Raw genomic sequence first — 19627 nt, forward strand, 5'->3', positions numbered from 1 at the left:
GAAAAATTGCTTCAAATATTTTAACCAATAATGTAATGATCTTTAACTAAGACTATCAACTAACAATGAGAAGGAGTGGCAGTTTAGATTTGGAAAGAAAGAAGGAGGTATAAAAATGTCATTTTGTGATGAGAAAGCCCCAGGTTGACAGTGGTAACATACCAAGGCTTTTTGGACAGGACTGAGTGCCCAGCTGGGGACAAGGAGCAGTTACATTCTCTACCCATATATAGTTTTCAAGTGTAAACATAAAATAACTGGGTATTTGAGTTAAATACAGGCAAAGATTTTGCTTGGTGAGTGCAACAAAGGGTTAGAATTTGTTGTCTGATAAGATTAGACAAATGATTAGATAAATATATATCAATGAAAATTGTGATAAATGTTGTATGTATTTATAGTATTATTTATTTATGTTTAATCCTGTTACATGAAAAACTACTACAAACTACTAAAAATGCCAAAAACCTTGCAGTAGTTTTAGGTGAAATGGCAGCCAAAAAGCTTGGGAAGAACATGGTCAGTCAATGAAGAAGGCGACGGGGTTAAGCTTTGAGTTGGGAGACCAAGGTCTGAGTTTGCTCTGCTACCTACTGTTATGTGGCCTTGGGTGTTAAGTGTTTGCCTCATCAGTGGGTTTCAAGCTTCATCAGTATTATAATAATTATGTTATGATAGAAATTGAGATAATGCACAAAAACATGTATTTTTTTCTATAACTTTAAAATCTATAACCATGTTATTTGGTTTTAGAATTTGGTACTAATTCTTCTTGGGACATGTGATATTCAACAACTGACTGATGTCTGGTGAAGCTCAGATAATTATTAACTAATAGCTGATTTCTTTGCTGTCTTCATTTTGTGGTTATTAGTCAATGCCAAGCATTAGGCTCATCTTTAGGCCCAAGGGCTAGGGTAGGGGATAAAAAGAACCACAGCATGGACTCCACAACCATTTTGCCTTTATAAAGGCCACAGAATCAGTTGGATTGTACCTTCAGGGATATTTGACCTAATGTGATAATTGCCTAGGTTCACAATTGTTTTAAGTAAATTTTCAATAAAATAATGATTTTTTTATAACTATGATTTATAAAATATTTTGTGGTTTGATATTTTTATGAACAAGAGAATGAAAAAGTTGGTCATTACTCTTTTCTTATTAAAAACTTAAAGCAAAGAACCTGGAAAATACACAGAAATTATTTGTATTGTGCTCTAAGCCTACAATATCTTATTACTTATTCAGCTATAGGATGTTTTCACGATTCAAAGTAAATGTTATTACCAGGGATTGGTTTATGCAATACTATGGACCAGGCCAAATATCATGCATGTATCTGGTCATTAAGTGTTAGATCAATCCCACTCTTGCCAAACATTGTATGTAGCGGGAATCTTTTTGAATGTTTTGTACAAAAGTGTTCAGGCTAGATCACGTGTTGTCATCATTAAGCTGTGACCACTTAAGGTTAGCTGAAATTACTTGTCAGTATAGTTTTCTGTCAATTTTAATTCTTCATTCATTCATCAGATATTTAATTAATGCCAGCTAGATGCAAAGAACTAAGGGAAATGATGAAAAATCAGCACGTTCCCAAAATGTTGATGATCTATACAGAAAAAAAGAAAATGCACAAATAATGGTATTATAGTTTAGAAAGTGATGTGTGTGGAAGAGACAGGGGAAGATCCAAATCCGTGGGATTGGATGACTGCCTTCAGCAGTGACCCAGGTCTGGGTGCAAGTCTGATGTCACAGACGGACGTTAGCTAGTGTATTCTAACCTGCATGGAGAAGCTATTGTTTATAGAGCCTTTTGCCACACATGTAAAAGATTCTTTCCCGCTGTTAAATACTTCCTACCAGCATGGTAATTAATTATGTTAGAAAATTCTTTTCCTTTCAACTAAAAACTTGCACTTACTTTCATTTTCTCTCCAATATAAATCTCCTGCTTAGCATAGAAACCCTAAAAATTGACTTTCAAAATGATGATCATTTTTTTCCATATGTCCTGAAATGTAACCACAAATAGGGTTTTTGATTGGATCAACATGTAATACTTTATATCTTGTGCCACACTTTGAGGTAAGAAGGTTTTTAAAGCCGTCATCCAGGTGTTTCCATGTAGGAAAATATTAGGTATTGTAGTATATAAATCTGAAAAAGATTGATTAATCTTCTACTGTGGCTCCAAATATAGCCTGTATCCTGAGTGCCTTTTTTCATATTTATAGCAGTCCCATTTTCTTCATCACTCCACTTTTCTGTTTCCCTTTGCTTCTATCCCATTGTATGAAATAATTTTTGTCCCATTTTCCCTCATTGGTTTTTGCCCTTGACATGCTATGCAATATTTTGCCATGAAAGCAGTGGCATTTTGAAGGTGGATTTCAAAGCATATTATTGCATCCAAGTCCTCCTAAAGCACTGGAAGAACTATAGCTCAGGAAGTCTTTCTTCATGTGTATAGTTTTTTTGTGACATTTTTATAATTCAGCATACTCACTTCATCTTTATATTGTTTGCTATATTGAGCATAAATCATATTTATACTCAATATATTAAAATAACACTTGAGTTCTAGGATGCTTTATAGTTTATAAAACAGTAAAAGCTCTATTTTAATAATCTGTTAGTGCCTTCCTATTTCAAACAATTGTGAAGAGTGAGGAGACAAGAGTGATCATTATTATTTCATTTTTATATAGATAACAACAACATTTTTATATAGATATATAGAGGCTCACAGAGGGCAAGTGACTTGTCTTAGAGACTAAGTGTCTTAGTCTCTGCATCCAAGATGAGTGACCATTCTGTATATTGCACTGTTTTAGTGTTATAGAAGGTTCTATTTTCTTTGGGGCTTCCCATGTGGTGTAGCAGTAAAGAATCTGCCTGCCAATGCAGGAGAAGAAAGAGACACAGGTTCAATCCCTCGGTCAGGAAGACCTCCTGGAGTAGGAAATTGCAACCTGCAGTGTTCTTCCCTGGAAAGTTCCACGGATAGAGGAGCCTGGCAGGCTTATAGTCCATGGGGTTACAAAGAGTCTGACATGACTGAGCACACACACACACACACACACTATTATTTTCTTTTAACAGCCTAAAACTTCCAATATACACAAATGCAATCAGAAGTGTATCTCTGTTTTATTCTTACTTACTTGGCAAGTTCATGCCCTGGATCACTTATATCTACTTCTAAATGTGCATGTTTGATTTTGTAGACAGTGTGTCTCAAGTGACTTTGTAAGTAAACATCAAACTTTGTACAGATAATTACAGTGTAGTGTTAGTTGCGATCTGTAGGAACTTCCCAGTTTATACAGATTATATTATAGCTTTCTTTGTAAAAAATGTCTTCTTTCTGTTAATTATCCATACAGATTTTATTACTTAATGAGATAAAATAGCAACGCTATATGTGGTTGTACCGATGAAGCCTAAAGCAGTGTAAGAACTCATCCAACCTCAGGAGTTTGGTAAATATTAGCTACACTATCCATATTTTTACTACTTAAATAGATTCAGAATGTTCTATCATTAAGTAAGAGGGAAAGAGTTATGTAAGTTATGACTCAATCCAACGTTTCCTCCACAGACTATGTGTTGCTACCTGGGCATAAACCTTGAGGATTTCTAACTGAATTTGAAAACAAAACAAAATGTGACACTGGAAGGAATATTATATATCATCTGGTCCAACCTTCTCATTTTATAGATGAGAAAACCAAGAAAGTCACTGCACTGTCAGAGGTCACAAAAAGAGCCAGTAGCAAGGTTACAATTGGGGCCACATCTCCTAACTCTCAAGCAAGTACTACTTGCAATATATCATGTTGTCTCCCCCCAAAAGATGCCTCCCATGGGGTGCTGCTCTTGAGAATGAAGTATATTAAATTCATATTTGGTTGCTAATCATTTTCTCAGCAGCTCTATGGTATTTCATTAACCACTGCGTGTAACACTCTGGCCTTTCACCTGTATTAACTTGGGCTCATTAAACTTGAGGCCAGTAATAAACAGGACTAAACTAATACAGATATTTTGCATGGCATGTGTTCGGCATTCTTTTGAAGCATTTTTCTCTTCACAGTTTGTGGAATGAGAAAAATGAGAAGCATAGATTTCAAGGAACGGAATATGTGTGTGGTATTCGTCTTTACATCAATCAAAATGGAGTAGATACTCATTTAATAAGCTTTGTAAGGACTGCAAAGAGGTGTAAGTGACAACACAGCACAGAGTCTAGCATCGGGCAGACTGGGAATTGAATCCTGGATCTGTGGTTGATTAATAAGTACGAACTGGAGCAAGTTATTCAGCTTTTCCAAACCTCCGTTTTCTCGACTGTGAGTGGGGACAAGAACAATACCCACCTCATGGGTTTGCAGTGAAGAAGAGTTGATGGACTCCTGCACTTTGCAAAGGGCTTGGTGTGAGGGATGCTAGATAAATATGTTGATTTTGAGGAAGATAACAATGATGGTACAGTTGTTTCCTGTATAGAACTTAGTCATCTCTCACTAGAGCTATTGTTGAGGAAGGTGATTTTTCCATGTCTTCGCCCTCTACCTGATCACCAGTACAAAGCACCAGCAGTTCTCCAGTGTGCAAGGAAAGCAAATGGAATCCTATTTTGTCCCCCCCCCCCCAGATTCCCTACCCACCTTGTTCTATGCTCATTTTCATGAAGATGTAACTCTTCTGTAGCTTACAACCTGTGCAGTCATCCATTAACACAGTTCCCACATGATTTAGAAAATGCTTGAGACTCTGATTGAGCGGGGGGTGGTGAGAGAGGGGAGGTCATTTGCAGGGAGATGAGCAGTAAAGAGGTAAAAGCAGAAGTTTGTCAGAGAGGAGTTCTGTGTCAGAAAGAATGAAAGTGAGGTGGTTTCAGGCAGCAGTCATTGTCAGAGCAGGGCGCACAGGTTGGTGAGTTGTGAAGGAGTGAAGACCCATGTGTATTCTTGGGGTTGGTATGTGTAGTCGCTGTTGGCCCTCTATTTTTCAGAGTATACAATATTTAAAAGATATTTTCCTATGTATAAAAATTCATTCTTATTTGATTGAGTTTGCTCTTCATTTCCTTTTTTTTGTCTTTGCCTCTTTCCTTTACTCCCTCACTCCATTCCACTCTTCTTTCTTTCGTATTTTTTTTTCTTTTTCTTTCTATTTAAATTTTTTTCCAGTGCTCTGAAATCCAATATACTTCTTGAACTCACCATCTCCAACATTCTGGATCATTCTCCTCTTTCTGCCACAAGCATTCTCCCAACAATTCATCCTTCTGTCTCCCACCATGGAGACCTGATTATATAAAAGTATATCAAGGTACATGTTTCCCTACACCCTGAAGAATAAAAAGTCAGACCACTTTGCCCTAAATTCAGAGCCCCCCATAGATTTCCCGGCTTCACTTGCTACTGTTCTTCAGGTATTTACTATGTTTAGGTTGTGTAAGGATGAGTTCATCCTGTAGCTTCTTAACTTTCCATCCCTTTCTCAACCATTCCTTTCTCTTTTTTCCCCTTTTCTAGCACTACATGCTATTTCTCCTTTTTATAATCTTTCTTCACAGTTTGAAATCCTCCTTCACTAGAAAGTCTTTAATTTGCATGCCTGCTATGTGCACGCTCAGTTTCTCAGTGATGTCTGGCTCTTCTATGACCCCATAGACTTAGCGCTCCTCTGTCCATGGGATTCTCCAGGCAAGAATGCTGGAGTGGGTTGCCATTTCCTAGCTCCAGGGGATCTTCCTGACTCACGGATCAAACCCAGGTCTCCTGTGTCTCCTGCATTAGCAGGCAGATTCTTTACCACTGTACCACCCGGGAAGCTCTTAGTTGAAATAAATTGCTCATTAGCCCAGGGTTATGTCAAACGGTGCAGATCTTCCTCTATTTATCTCTTTCCTCCTTACAATTATCTACATAACCCAGACGTCAGCTGAGATCACCCAATCCCACCCTCTGGATATTGCTACAAAATTCCTAGAGGTTGTGTTCTCTACATCACTTTTGGCAATAAATTCTTACTGCCACTGATTTCTGAATCTCCCTCAAATCTCACCTCTCATTAGTCTCTATTCTGAGGCCAACCTCAAGAATTCTCTAATCCAACCATGAAACTCAATCCTATTTTCCTGACTTTCTTCCAGATTTCTCTCCAGGGTAGGAAGTTGGGTAGGAGATGTTATTAAAGTTTTAGGGATCATAGAGGAGGATTTGGGCTGCAGCAATACAAACATCTTAAAGTTGAATATTAGCTCTTCCTCTTTATGAAAGTCCTCCAGCCATCACACCATCAGTTTCTGCTCCCTCTCTCTCTGTCTCTATTTTCCTTCTCTTAATGATCTTTTCTCTTCCCTCTCTTCTCTCCTTTCTTACCCCTCTGCTTCAGATTCTTCTGCATTTCTCATGCACAGTGGTTTGGACATCTCTTTGGTTTTATTTCTTTTCAATCACTACGTCAGGACTTAATCTCCTGAACTCCAAGCTAAAGATATTGCTTTGAAAGTTATCACTTTAAGCAATAAGTTTGTGTCTTTAGAGGAATCTGCTATACATCATTTAAATAATATGTCAATGTAAAACAGTCATGATCTCACCTCAGTTCTGTCAAATATGAGTCAGTCTTCCTCACAGGCCATAAGCTGCTTTTGGAAAGAACCACCTCCTCGCTGTCTTTGTGGCTCCAGCACCTGCACAATCTTTGTCAAAAAGCGAGTCTTTCCTCCTTCACCCTTTTCTGGCCTTCCATTCATGTTAGATTTTCTTCTCTTGATTGACATTCTTCTTAACATACATGCCAGCGTCATCACTTCACAACAAAACATGCTCTGCTTCCCCTTCACTGAAGAAGCCCCGCACTCTCTTATATCTTATTAAACACGGAGCAGAGCGTCAGCAGTCTCCTGGACCCCAGCGCCTCTTCCAAAGTGTTACCCTTCTCCCCCTGTTATTTCGTATACTGGGAAGATTTTCTTTTCCTTTCCTAACCCTCACTTCTCTGTCTTCACTACTCGCCAATCAACTTTCACTTTTTCCCTCAGAACTTAGCTCTAATGTCATTTCCTCTAGAAAAGTTTCACGCTCTCAGCCTGGGTTAGGTGCACATTGTCATTGCTTATCTGACATCTGAGGTCACCTCTGCCACAGCTTTTGTCTTGGCGTACTGCTGTTGTTATTAACTACAGGTTCTTTAAAATGACAGATTGTTTTTTATATATAAAGTAAGTGTCTTGCACTGTTATTTTTTTTTAATTTGTGAATCACACATGTTGTGTAAGTATGATATAATTTTTAATTTTAAAAGAACCTACTTCTGTAAGTTAATTTCTTTCTGAAAGTCATTGTTTGGGATTGTCTGACATTTCAAACAACCAGCAGAATTTTTAACATACATTCAAGATATTCATGTGTGCATTCATTCAGTAATTTTTCAAGTTTTGAAAAACTTATTGAGAAAAAAAAAAAAAACTAAGCAACAAGCCAAAAACAAGGGGGAAGAAAATACATTGAGTGGTTAGATCAAAAACTAACCCCGCCCTCAAATGGGGAAAATGAAGTCAGAGGCTAGTAGTGATACCACAGTGGCATAAATGCAAGGATAGAAGTGTGCAGAATGCTTTGCAACACTCTGAGGGGCTCTTAATACTGGGGAGACTGGGGAGTCAGTAGAGGACATTATTAAGATCCCGTGAATACTGAACTGAGACGAAATACCAAATGGACATGTCCCAGGTTAAAAACACAGGGTGGGTTCCTTCCTAACATGAGCAAACAGGGTCATACAGAGCATGGTACACAATGCAATGTAAGCTGCTAAGGCTTGTGGGAATAAATTGGCAGGCATGAACTTTACAAATGTTATTCCATTGAATGCTTATACCAACATCGTGAGTTAGATATTATCATTCTCATTTCATTGATAAGGAAAATTAGTAGCAGAATGGTTAAGTAATTGGCACATAGTCACACAGCTAGTGGGTGTAAAACTGTGATGTGATTTTAATGCAAATTTGACTTCTAAATCAGTATCCTAACCACTATGCAAATGCTGCCTTTCTGCTTTCACTATGAAGCATGAGTTATCATTGCTTTTGACTACCATCGACATCAAATTTTTGATCATACGTTGTCTGCTTATATTTACCAGGTTAAACTAATAGTTACATTTCATTGATATCATATATTTTGCATGTCCAGCCCCAGTGTCCCAATTTGTACCACTGGGCACCACATAGTACTATCTAACATAATGTACAGATGGTCCTCTCTCTTTCTTCTTATTGTTTTCCACTGTCCAAATCTGATAATATCATGAAAAATTGCTTACTATTATATCAGTGATAAAGTATTACAAGCCAGTTATTCATGGGGAAAATCCAAGTTTCTAAATGTAAGCCACATTAAAGCAGATTGTGGAATAAAATTCAGGATCAAATGTAAACAATTAATTGCTGCCATAATTGAAGGAAGGGAAGAAGAAAAATTAGTAGATTCAGATAGAACAGAACAGACCTCCCATCTCTGTTTCCCGTACTTTCTTGCATCACACGGAACACAGAGCGATTTCATTAGGGTGTGTTAGGAACACACTAAGAGAACCCAGGCTCCTGACCATTGTGCTCCTACATTTTTATTTTAGATATCCAAAAGTACACCATTGCATTTCTGAATTTTGTTAAAGATTAAATCTTGGAAGGTTTATTGTCTTCACTTTTTGCTTTGTTGATCATTTGATTGAGATTAAATAATTTTCCAAGGATCTTTGTATACAGTGCCCTTCAGTTCAGTTCAGTCACTCAGTCATGTCCGACTCTTTGTGACCCCATGAATCGCAGCACGCCAGGCCTCCCTGTCCATCACAGACTCCCAGAGTTTACTCAAACACATGTCCAATGCCCTTAGATAACAGCAAAACTAGATATGCTTGATATATAATTCAGTATAACACTAGCCCTCATGAATGACAAGTGATACTTATAAAATTACTAGCAATGATAATTACATTACATATAGAAATTATTCAACCTAATGTAGCAAGGGACAATTCCTTGTGCAGTGTAGGCATTTGATATTGTATATGTTGAATAAATGACAAAAGATAGTGTAACTAAGTTGTATGTGAACATGCTTTTGTAAAAAAATAAATTCTTAGTTGTGAAGCATACTATATCATTTACACTTAATTTATTCTTCAATCTATCAGTGTGTATACACACACACAGAAAATATATACACACACACACACACATATATATATATGTATTTCAGGTTTATACTGAGTGCAAAATATATATGCAATTTGTAACACACACATATATTGTACTCATATATGTGTGTGTATGTTTTAATAGTATATGAAATATACATATTTATATCGCACTCAGTATAAACTTGAAATCATTTTATCTTTTAACTTATTACCATTTGGTTATCAAAGACCTTTCTTGCCCTCATTGTTTCAAATCAGGTAAGAGGGTACGATTAAAAAATAGAGTTGATCTCTTACAGCACTGTAGACTGGTGCTATTAGCCAACTTGCAGCCATTCTCATAAAAATTATGCAGTTTAAACTGGGAGATGCTAGTGCTTGCTTCTATTAGAAACAAGAACCCTCTTCTACTTCATAATATGCTCAATTACCTTTAGATTGATCCATGAATAAATTATAGTCCAAATAGACTTCTTTACCTTAAAGCTTTGCTGGCTTAAGGTATCCTTGTTGATTCATTATGTTGTCACTTTTCTATCGGCAATATAATGCTTTTAATATCTGGATAGAGACAGTTTTAGTGTGAGATACTGTTATCTTTAAATGAGTAGGATTTAGCTTTTCTGGTGAGGACAAATTCATCAATGATGAATCCCTGGAGAAACTATTGAAACAAAAATCACACCATTTCTGAGCTTTGTTCAGCTCATCAGTTACAAAGCAGCTTTTGAGAGTCCTAAAGAACTTTTTCTTTTGTTTAAGAAATATAGCATGACGCTCAAACCTCTCGCTTGGAGTTACCGCAGGCTACAACTTTTTCTGCAAGAAAATAATGAATGAAGAGGAAAAGCTCCTGCTGCTGGCTCTGTCAGGGCCTGCTGCTTCTCCTCCTGAAACAGGAAATCAATTAACTGTATGTTCGGGCAGAGATTTGAGCTAAATGCTTTATTAATCATCGCTGATTGCACACGTATACAGTGGCCCACTATGCCTTCACCTTCACTCTTTCTTATTTTTATTTTGCTCTGGTTTGTCCCTTTGGCAAGATCTAAACACAGACATATGCCTAAGTGTAATATATGGTCCTCAGATGCAAGGCGCAATTGATCTTTTTTATTTTCAGAAAACTTAACTTTTCAAATGTTCAGTTCTCAGCTATCTTGGAGGCATTTAAATATGAGCAACATAATAATAATTGTTTAAAAGCACTGAAATTTCTTATACTAATGCAGAAAGCAAAATGACTATGGCAACCTTGAAGTTTTGGAAGCTGCTCCTACACTTCAGTCTCCACATGGCAGTGAGAGGCTGCATGCAGATAGACCCTCATTGGTTTGGAGACAAATGGCAGAACGTCGAAGGGGCGGCCAGTGATCTGGGTGGATGTGCTGGCAATTTAAAGAAAACTTTGACAAGCGTTTTATTTTCCACTGTTTTCTTCAACCAACACACAGAGAAAATCCTGTAAGAATTGTTATGTTAAATTGAGAACCTCTCCTTAGGATAAATTATAAAAGATTAACACATTATAATTATAGCACCATTAGTCATGAAAAGGCTGCATTAGTTAAATATGGCAAATCTGGTCAGCCACTGCAAAAAAAAAAAAAAAAAATTGCACCAAATAACAAGTGGTTGGTGTCTCTGCAAGCTGTATTCTATTCTGCATCAAACGATTTTTCTATTATTATTATTGTTACCATTATTGGAACAATTTAAACGATCACAGTTTAAATTTAACTACTTTATTTCTCTTTGGATAAACAATAATTTAAATGGAAAAGAAATATCTCCTCTGGTCTATGTTTAAAAGTAGACTAACAAGTTCCAAGGATGATTTCTTTTGAATAACGTTATAGAACTTTTAGGTGGAATGAGACAGTGTTGAATAAGGTAAGACCTTGTCAAGGAAGAGGATAATGGTTCAGATTTTCATAAAACTTGCCTTCCTATGAGGGATCTGCTAGCCTCAGAGGTCATGTGTTTCACACTAACAAATCTTGATAATCTTCAAGGATGTAAATTAGGGTGAGAGTGTCCTTGATGTAGAAGTGTGGTGAGAGTGATATTCTGACAAGATTTGTATCAAGTGGACATGCATTCACCGCCTTCTGAGGGGTTATCAGGACCCTGAGGGGCATAGGCACCAAGTGTAATCCCTAACGCCTCATGTGCCAGGGGAAAGAGTCATTTCAGTAGAGGATACTCTAAGCAAGCTTATCTTTTCTATATTAAAGGGCCCTAAATATGTGATAATATTAAGGATTTGTTTTATACTCTATGTGTTTTAATAGGACAGCATCACTTACTTTATGATAAAATAGATAACAATATATTCATATATTCTCTCCTTCCATCATCTCATTTCATATTACTCTAATCATTAAATATAGTAATTTAGGAAAGCATTAAGGTGCGGAGATGAAGTGTATAGTTCTGGTTTAATTGTATGTAAATTAAATTGGCATTCATAACATTGTTTCTATTTCCTCAACTTGACATAATTACAGTAAATTGATAATGGAAGTAACAATCTTAGATAGTTACACATGAATCTTTTCTGCCAATATAAATTTCCAGGTGCAGTTTGGCTGAATTGTAACATAGTTTAAGTTTAGTTTACCTATGCTACTGACATCTCTAAAGGACAAGAGAACTCACTTTCCTAGGGCATTATGCAGCCTGGCAGGTAGAGGCCAGTGTTTTGAAACAACTATGATTTTGTACCAAAGTACTTGCTAGGTCAGAGATCAGTATGACCTTGGAGTGCTGTAGTTTTCCAAGCCTTCATCGGCTAGATAAGTGTGCTTTATTTTGCAGGAGAGGTGGGAGGGGGTTATTTTTGCAGTCTTAGAAAAGAGACCTAGCAGTTCCAGGTTACAAGCAAACACAAAACATTTGGAATTCAATGGTGTCTATCATCAGCAGTATATGTCAGTAAAAGTGAAGATCAAAGGTTCTAGAAGAGAAGGACAAAGTGAAGAGGAAATAATTGTAAGATAATGAATAATAGGAGGGCATATTCATGTTAACTTGAAACCACTTAGCATTTTTCCATGACATCCAGGTATCTTTCTAAATGAACTTTGTAAAGTACAATTGAATAACCTTGAGATTTAAAGCTACATAATGTGATTTTGAATACTGATGGAGTTTGTTTAAGCAATGTGATATTTCTTCTGCTTTTCGTTTCTATTTTTGCCACCTTCATGCAAATAAAGTTTATTTTCTGTATTTTTCAGCTATTCCAGTAGACTGCAGTCAACATTAGTTTCAATCTTTAAAGAGATGTAGTAAGAATTTGAACACAATAAAATAGAGATACAGATTAGAACTTTGGCCAAGTATCTTTGCTATTGACAAAAGCATTTGTCAGAGACTGGGCTGTGTCTATACTGTGCTAAAAACCTGATGAAGAGGAAAAAAACCATCAATAGGTTTCACTTTCTGTCTATATGAACTGAACAAATGGTCTAACTAATAGCTATTGTTTTAAGTGAATGGTTTGATTTTACCATTGTGAATTTTATTCCGTTTTTAGAGATGTATTTTAAATTAACATTTGTATGTATAACACATATATATTTAGTAACAGTATTGTGATATTGTGTTCTTTTTAATAATTAATGAAATCTAATACCTAGAAGACTAAAGGTCCAAGAATGAAGACCTTGTTGCAGTTTACCTGAACCAGTCTCCAAACACACATTTTGTTTGTTCATAATATTTATGTGTTTATATTCTCACATTTTTCTATTCTGTGAACTAACATGCTTTCTTGTTTGTGTGTTTTCCTATTAGAAACTGCCAAGTTTCGGACCTTATCTTGAGAAGCGCAAGAAAATCATAGCAGAGGAAAAGTTTAGACTGAAAGAAGAAAGTGCGACCTTTCCACCACTTGAGAGAAACCATTTTATCCCCAAAAAAACTATTCCTTCTGTTAAGGTAAAGATTAAGCTGTGTTTATGTGTGTATTTATATATATATATGTAAATACACACACATATATATATATATATATGTCTATTTTACTGTTTAGTTTGTGTTTATTTCCTGCTTAAATACATCACTGGTTTTGTTTTTAAAATATATTGAAAGTTAAAAAATTTTTGTCTGTGATGACAAGACAGCCTCTTTTGTATGCATGCATGCTCAGTTGCTAAGTTGTGTCTGACTCTTTTGCAATCCCATGGACTGTAGCCCACCAGGCTCCCCTGTCCATGAAATTTCCCAGGCAAGTATACTGGACTGGGTTGCCATTTCCTCCTCCAGGGGATCTCCCCATCCCCAGTGATCGAATCTGTGTCTCCTGCATTGCAAGCAAATTCTTCACCGCTGAGCCACTGGGGAAGCCCCGCATGATCAATATGCACCATCAATATCAACATGATACCTTACATTGTAGAAAAACTTTCTCCACTTCAGCCTGGGAAAGTCTGTTCAAATTTGGGTTTTAGAATTATTTTCTGGATAATATCAAAAATTATTATTAAGATGGAATTATGTGTGCATTATATTTCTTGTTTTTCTTCAGCTTTTTCATTTGAAAGAGATGTAGATTCACATACAGGTGTAAGAAATAATACAGAGAGGTCTTGTGTACCCTTTACATAGTGTCTGCAATGTAGCATGTTGTAAAACTGTAGTACAGTATCACAACCAGGAAAATGACAGAGATACAATCTACTGATCGTATTCAGATTTCTCCAGTTGTGCTTCTCATTTGCATGTGTTTGCATACATGTGTGTTTAGTTCATGCAATTTCACCCCATGTGTAGGGTCCTGTGTGCACCACAGGCAGATACAAGATTCCCATCAGCATGAAGATCCCTCAGCTTGCCCCCTTACAGCCACATCTACTTCACTCCTGCCCACCTCCCTCAAGATGGAATTATTTTAAAGCAATAATAATGGGAAAAAAAGGAAGTGGGGGAGGATTACAGGCCCACTTTCTCTCTGAAATCACTGTCACTGAATGTGCTTTACATTCACTGAAACTTATTTTTCTCGTTTTGGTGACTATCTACTCCTACATCCCCATTTTCTGGTTGAAGCATCAGTTGAAAAGCTTGCTCTTAGGAGTTTTCTGGAATTCCTCTTTAGTAGTCAAATAGAAATTGGAACCCTTAAAAATGTCTTCTACCTATAAGAGAGAAAAAATGTGCCCTATAAAAAAACAGTGGAATTTTTTCTTGATGTTGGGAGGGTTAAATGATTCAGAGTTCTGAAACGAAATATGGAAGTGGCTGAACACCAACTCTACCAGCACTTCAATGCCATAATTCCAAATAAAGTGAACACTTGGGACTTTCAACAATAAAATAGCCCCAAAGAGTCTCTTGAGCTGTTTACTTTAAATTATTTGTGTGCTACTAAAAGGATGACGTGGACACAGATGATAAAGAAGAAGCTGGATCCTTCAGCTCTTCACAACTCCCTCCCATGTTTGACTATAACTACTGTATGATTTGGGGTCAAGTGGGAATTCTGGGTCTGTTTCTCTAGTTAATTAGTCTGAAGTAAACATAAGATCTCCATCTTTGCTGTATGTATAAAAGAATCAAAGTAAAATATTATTTATATTTGAAATAAAAGAAATGCAATGTAAAACATTGCAACTTTTTCCAGTCTTCTATTCCTTCATAGCATCCAGTCCTATCACTTCATGGCAAATAAATGGGGAAAAGTGGAAACAATGACAGATTTTATTTTCTTTGGCTCCAAAATCACCATGGATAGTGACTACAGCCATGAAATTGAAGACACCTGCTTCTTGGAAGAAAAGCTATGACAAACCTAGACAGCATATTATAAAGCAGAGACATCACTTTGCCGACAAAGGTCTGTATACTCAAAGCTATGGTTTTTCCAGTAGTTATGTATGGATGTGAGAGTTGGACCATAAAGAAGGCTGAGCACTGAAGAACTGATGCTTTCAAATTGCAGTGCTGGAGAAGACTCTTGAGAGTCTCTTGGACAGTGAGGAGATGAAACAAGTCAATCCTAAAGGAAATCAATCCTGAATATTCATTGGAAGGACTGAAGCTGAAGCTCTGATACTTTGGCCACCTGATGTGAAGAGCCCACTCATTGGGAAAGACCCTGATGCTGGGAAAGATTGAGGGCAGGAGGAGAAGGGGGTGACAGAGGATGAGATGGTTGGATGGCATCCCTGACTCAATGGGCATGAATTTGAGCAAACTCCGGGAGATGGTGAAGAACAGGGAAGCCTAGGGTGCTGCACTTCATGGGGTTGCAAAGAGTTGATCACAACTTAGCAACTGAACAGCAACAAATTCCTTCAGGAAATGTAGAAGCAACAGAAAAAGAGAACAAACAAAGGACCTGCTGTAGTTGAATTAAAGCTAGCTAATCACTAATCCAAATAAAATATCAAACTGAGCAGAATTAAAAAAAAACAAAGAAATGGGAAGTCAAGAAAATAAGTAAACATTTTTTTTAATTCTGAAGGAGAGATGAGGTGTCTTATTAAAAGTAATACAAGCTGACATTTCTATTCTAAATTGTCATACTTCAGAGATGATCCAAACTGAATTATCCCAAGTATTACTGTACATTAAGCCTCAAGACACTGTGGAAACCAGCTTCCTATCATCTAAGACCCTAACAATGTTGACTGACAAATTAAAGGGTTGCTATGGTAGATTTTTTCTCACTGTCAAGTGGATTTGCTACTACCTCTTCTCCCCAGGACGCCCATACCCGTTCTACCGTTATCACTTTTAGGAAAACATTGTGTCCTAGAAAGCATAATAGGAACTGATATTGGGTGGTGGGGGTCTGGAAGGTGAAGGAACATTTTCATCAGTTATAGTGCAACTCTCTCTTTGGGAAATGGGGAATTACTTGTTATGACAATGATTTCTCATTTCATCTTGCTTTCTATAGGGTTTTATATTTCTATAAAATGGAACAGAGTTTATGTTTTAGAGGAAGAAGGAAGTAGAGGTCTGTTCTTATCCCAAAGGTATCCATGGTGGCTTTAGATGACTGTTCATCTCTAAAGCTATGATATTGTTACCAAAAGTGAACTCTGTGTGTGCATGTGATAGTGTTTTTAATTTAAGTATATTTCATTCAAGACTCTCCATTTCCTTGTATCTAATAAATTCAGTTTTACTCATATTCCAATATGATTTTCCAGACTAGGAGAGAAAATTCATATCTTGTGAGCATCCATGGAAGTGTATAGCAATCAGTAGCTCTAATGTGCCTGTACTGTTCCAAGTTCTATACCTGTTTTATCTCATTTAATCTTCACAATACCTGGGATAGGTATATATTATGTATAAAGATATATATATGGGCTTCCCAGGTGGGTCAGTGATAAAGAATCTACCTGCCAGTGCAGGAGATGCAGGAGACATGGGTTCAGGCCCTGGGTCAGGGAGATCCTCTGGAGGAGGAAATGGCAACCCACTCCAGTATTCTTGCCTGGAGAATCCCATGGACAGAGGAGCCTTGTGGGCTACAGTCCATGGGATTGCAAAGCGTTGGACACAACTGAGCAATTGACCACACAACAACTCTATGTGACAAGGTAGTTCTCGGCTTAATTCAGAAAACTATTTTCCCATTAATGTAATTTGCTAAAATCTTACAAACTTTGCTATGTATTTCAATGAAGGAAACAGCTTCTTAAGAATTCCTTGCATTGATTTTCTTCAAACATGCGCTACTTCCTAAAAGAAAATTGGTAAGCTCAAATTCAATTTCATTAAATGTTTATGACATTGCAGTAAGTAAAAGATCATAAGATATGTCATTATTTTATCCAAGATGACTTCATATCTTATCTGGACTCTGTTCCTCCCTTACTTGCCAAGAATACTGGAGTGGGTTGCCATTTCCTCCTTCAGGGAATCTTTCCAACCCAGGGATTGAACCTGTGTCTCTTGCATCTCCTGCATTGGCAGATGGGTTCTTTCACCACTGCACCACCTGGGAACCCCTCTGTCACACTACTTGGGTTCAAAAATCAGGGCACTGCCACTTAGCAGCTATATGAACTTGCCTCAGCTAACTGATCTGTAAGATGGACATAATAAAAGAGTCTGCCTCATGGAATTATAAATTAGGTAGCGTGTGAAGTGCTTTTTAGCCTGTGCTCATGTGCTCAGTCATGGCTGACTCTTTGTGACCCCATGAACTGTAGTCCACCAGGCTCCTCTGTCCATGGAATTTTCCAGGCAAGAATACTGGAGTGGGTTGCCATTTCCTTTTCCAGCTTTTTAGTCTACACCTAAATATATCCTAAATAAATGTTATCCGCTATTAGTTCTGATGTTAGGAATGGACAACTTGAAGGAGGTAACCAGTTAGGGTGACTTTCCATTTCCTTATGCCAAACAAAATAAACTTAAAAGTGTAAAGCTCTGGAGGTCAACCAAGGTGGAAGTCTTGAAGAAGTTCATACATTTTTCAGGAAATCTTTATTGCATACCTACCATGAGACAAGCAATGTGCTAGGAATTGGACATCTATAGTACAACAAATAAAACAGACACAGCCTCTATCCTCATGAAACATATAGAACTGAGAAAGAAACATAAAATTATGTTTATAGTACAAACTGTAAAGAAAAAATACAAGATGTATGCAGTCTTTTTCATAGCATGACCTAGTTTAGATTGAAGGGGATGAGGAAGGCCTCTTTGAGAAAGTAGCATTTAAGGACTGTAGACTGGGTAGTGACTAGAAGGTTAAGAGGAAAGGGGGCTATTCCCAGTGATAGGGTAACAGAGACAGAGGTGAAATTGATGAGGTCCTGTTAATTCTTCTCAAGCTTAGTGATTCTTTTATATACTGGGGTATAAGGAAGGGTAAGGAATTGCAATTAAGGAGGTTAAGATGCTTAAATTATTGGTAGTACACTAACTAAAATAAAGAAAAATAAAAGAGAATGAATCAGGGTTTTTTCCTTGGTGTTTTTAGGTTTGATGAGTTTTTTTGATGTGGTTGAAAAATTTAGATTTGAACATACTGAAGTTAGTGAACTCCGGCTAATTATGGACCTGTGCTGGAGGATATAAAGAGAAAACTAACATACTGACCGCCTACTGGTTGCCAGACACAAGACAGTAGCTTCTCGTATATTTTCTTATTTCTTGCTTAACCTAGTGCCCTATGAGGGAATAGGACGTTCTAGGGAAGAAAATGGGATCAAGTGATCAAAGAAATAAGAGAATAATCAGAAGGAAATGATGATGTGGAGGGGGGAAATAAAAGAGGAAGTCTGAGGAAGTGGACCACAGATCAGAAAGTGCTACTCATCTTAGCAAGGGCATCCAATAATGTTTTATGGTGTCTTTCACGTGTAACCACTGAGATTTCAATTTCCAGTTGGCAGTAATTATCCTATTTACCCATACATCCATTTTGTCATTCATCCAATGACTATTAATATCCACTCACTATGTTCCAGCAATGCTCTAGTCACCAGCAAGTCAGTAGTGAACAAAACAAAAGCCCAATTCTGAGGGTGCCTACATTTTAGTGAGAACAGACAATAAACAAATGAGCGAGTGGATACATACTGTTATCAGATGGTCACAGCGCTGTGGAGAAGGTTCAGCAGGTTTTGGAGAAAAGGAATTGCCGGAGAGGTTGGTTGGTCAGGGGTTGCCTGCCTGGTTAAATGGCATGAGTAGACACATCACAGAGACAGAGTGATAAATGCACATAAGCACCCAAGGTACAGCCTTCCATTCAGAAGGAACAGAAAATGCAAAGACTCCAAAGTAGGAAAGTCCTTGAGAGGAAACTATGGAGGCTTTTTAAAAGGAAGAACGACGTAATCAGACTCAGTTTTTCAAAGGGTCATCTGGCTGCAGTGTTGAGCGACATCCTAGATGGGCAAAGACAAAAGCAGGGAGACTGGTTAGAAGGCTATTGCAACAAGATAGGGGAGACATTGGCAGGAGGGAGAATAAACACTAGATGTCAGAAGGCCACAGCTCCATTGTTCTCAATGAAGTGATGTGTGTGAACGTATCGTACTAAGCCTGTTTGCCCAGCGGCTCAGTTGTGTCCAACTGTTTGTGACCCCATGGGCTGTAGTCCGTGAGGGTCCTCTGTCCGCTGGATTCTCCAGGCAAGAATATTGGAACAGGTTGCCATTTCCTTCTCACGGGCATCTTCCCGACCAAAGGATCAAACCTGCAGCTCTTGTGTCTCCGGCACTGGCAGGCTGATTCTTAAGCCCTGAGCCACCTGGGAAGCCCCCTCACCTAAAGCATAATCAAATGTAAGGGGACACACTTATTGTTCCTTTCATACAAGCTCCCCGCCCCTTCCCCATTAATTCCCACTCCATCTGGACGACATTAAAATTAATAGTCACGTTCCCTTTAAGAGTCATTTCATCTCTGC

At 37.5% G+C, this 19627-nt stretch overlaps 1 protein-coding gene across 1 annotated transcript in view; it reads left to right on the forward strand.

The window, feature by feature from the left end:
* DPYD (dihydropyrimidine dehydrogenase) overlaps positions 1-19627 on the forward strand; it is an 880709-nt gene that overhangs the window by 844906 nt on the left and 16176 nt on the right. Inside the window, exon 21 of the mRNA XM_043876118.1 lies at positions 13036-13179. Coding sequence (XP_043732053.1) covers positions 13036-13179 — 144 coding nt within the window. The remainder of the gene's footprint in view (positions 1-13035; positions 13180-19627) is intronic.

This window comes from Cervus elaphus, chromosome 20 (genome assembly GCF_910594005.1).
Source record: "Cervus elaphus chromosome 20, mCerEla1.1, whole genome shotgun sequence".
NCBI classification, from domain to species: Eukaryota; Metazoa; Chordata; class Mammalia; order Artiodactyla; family Cervidae; genus Cervus; species Cervus elaphus.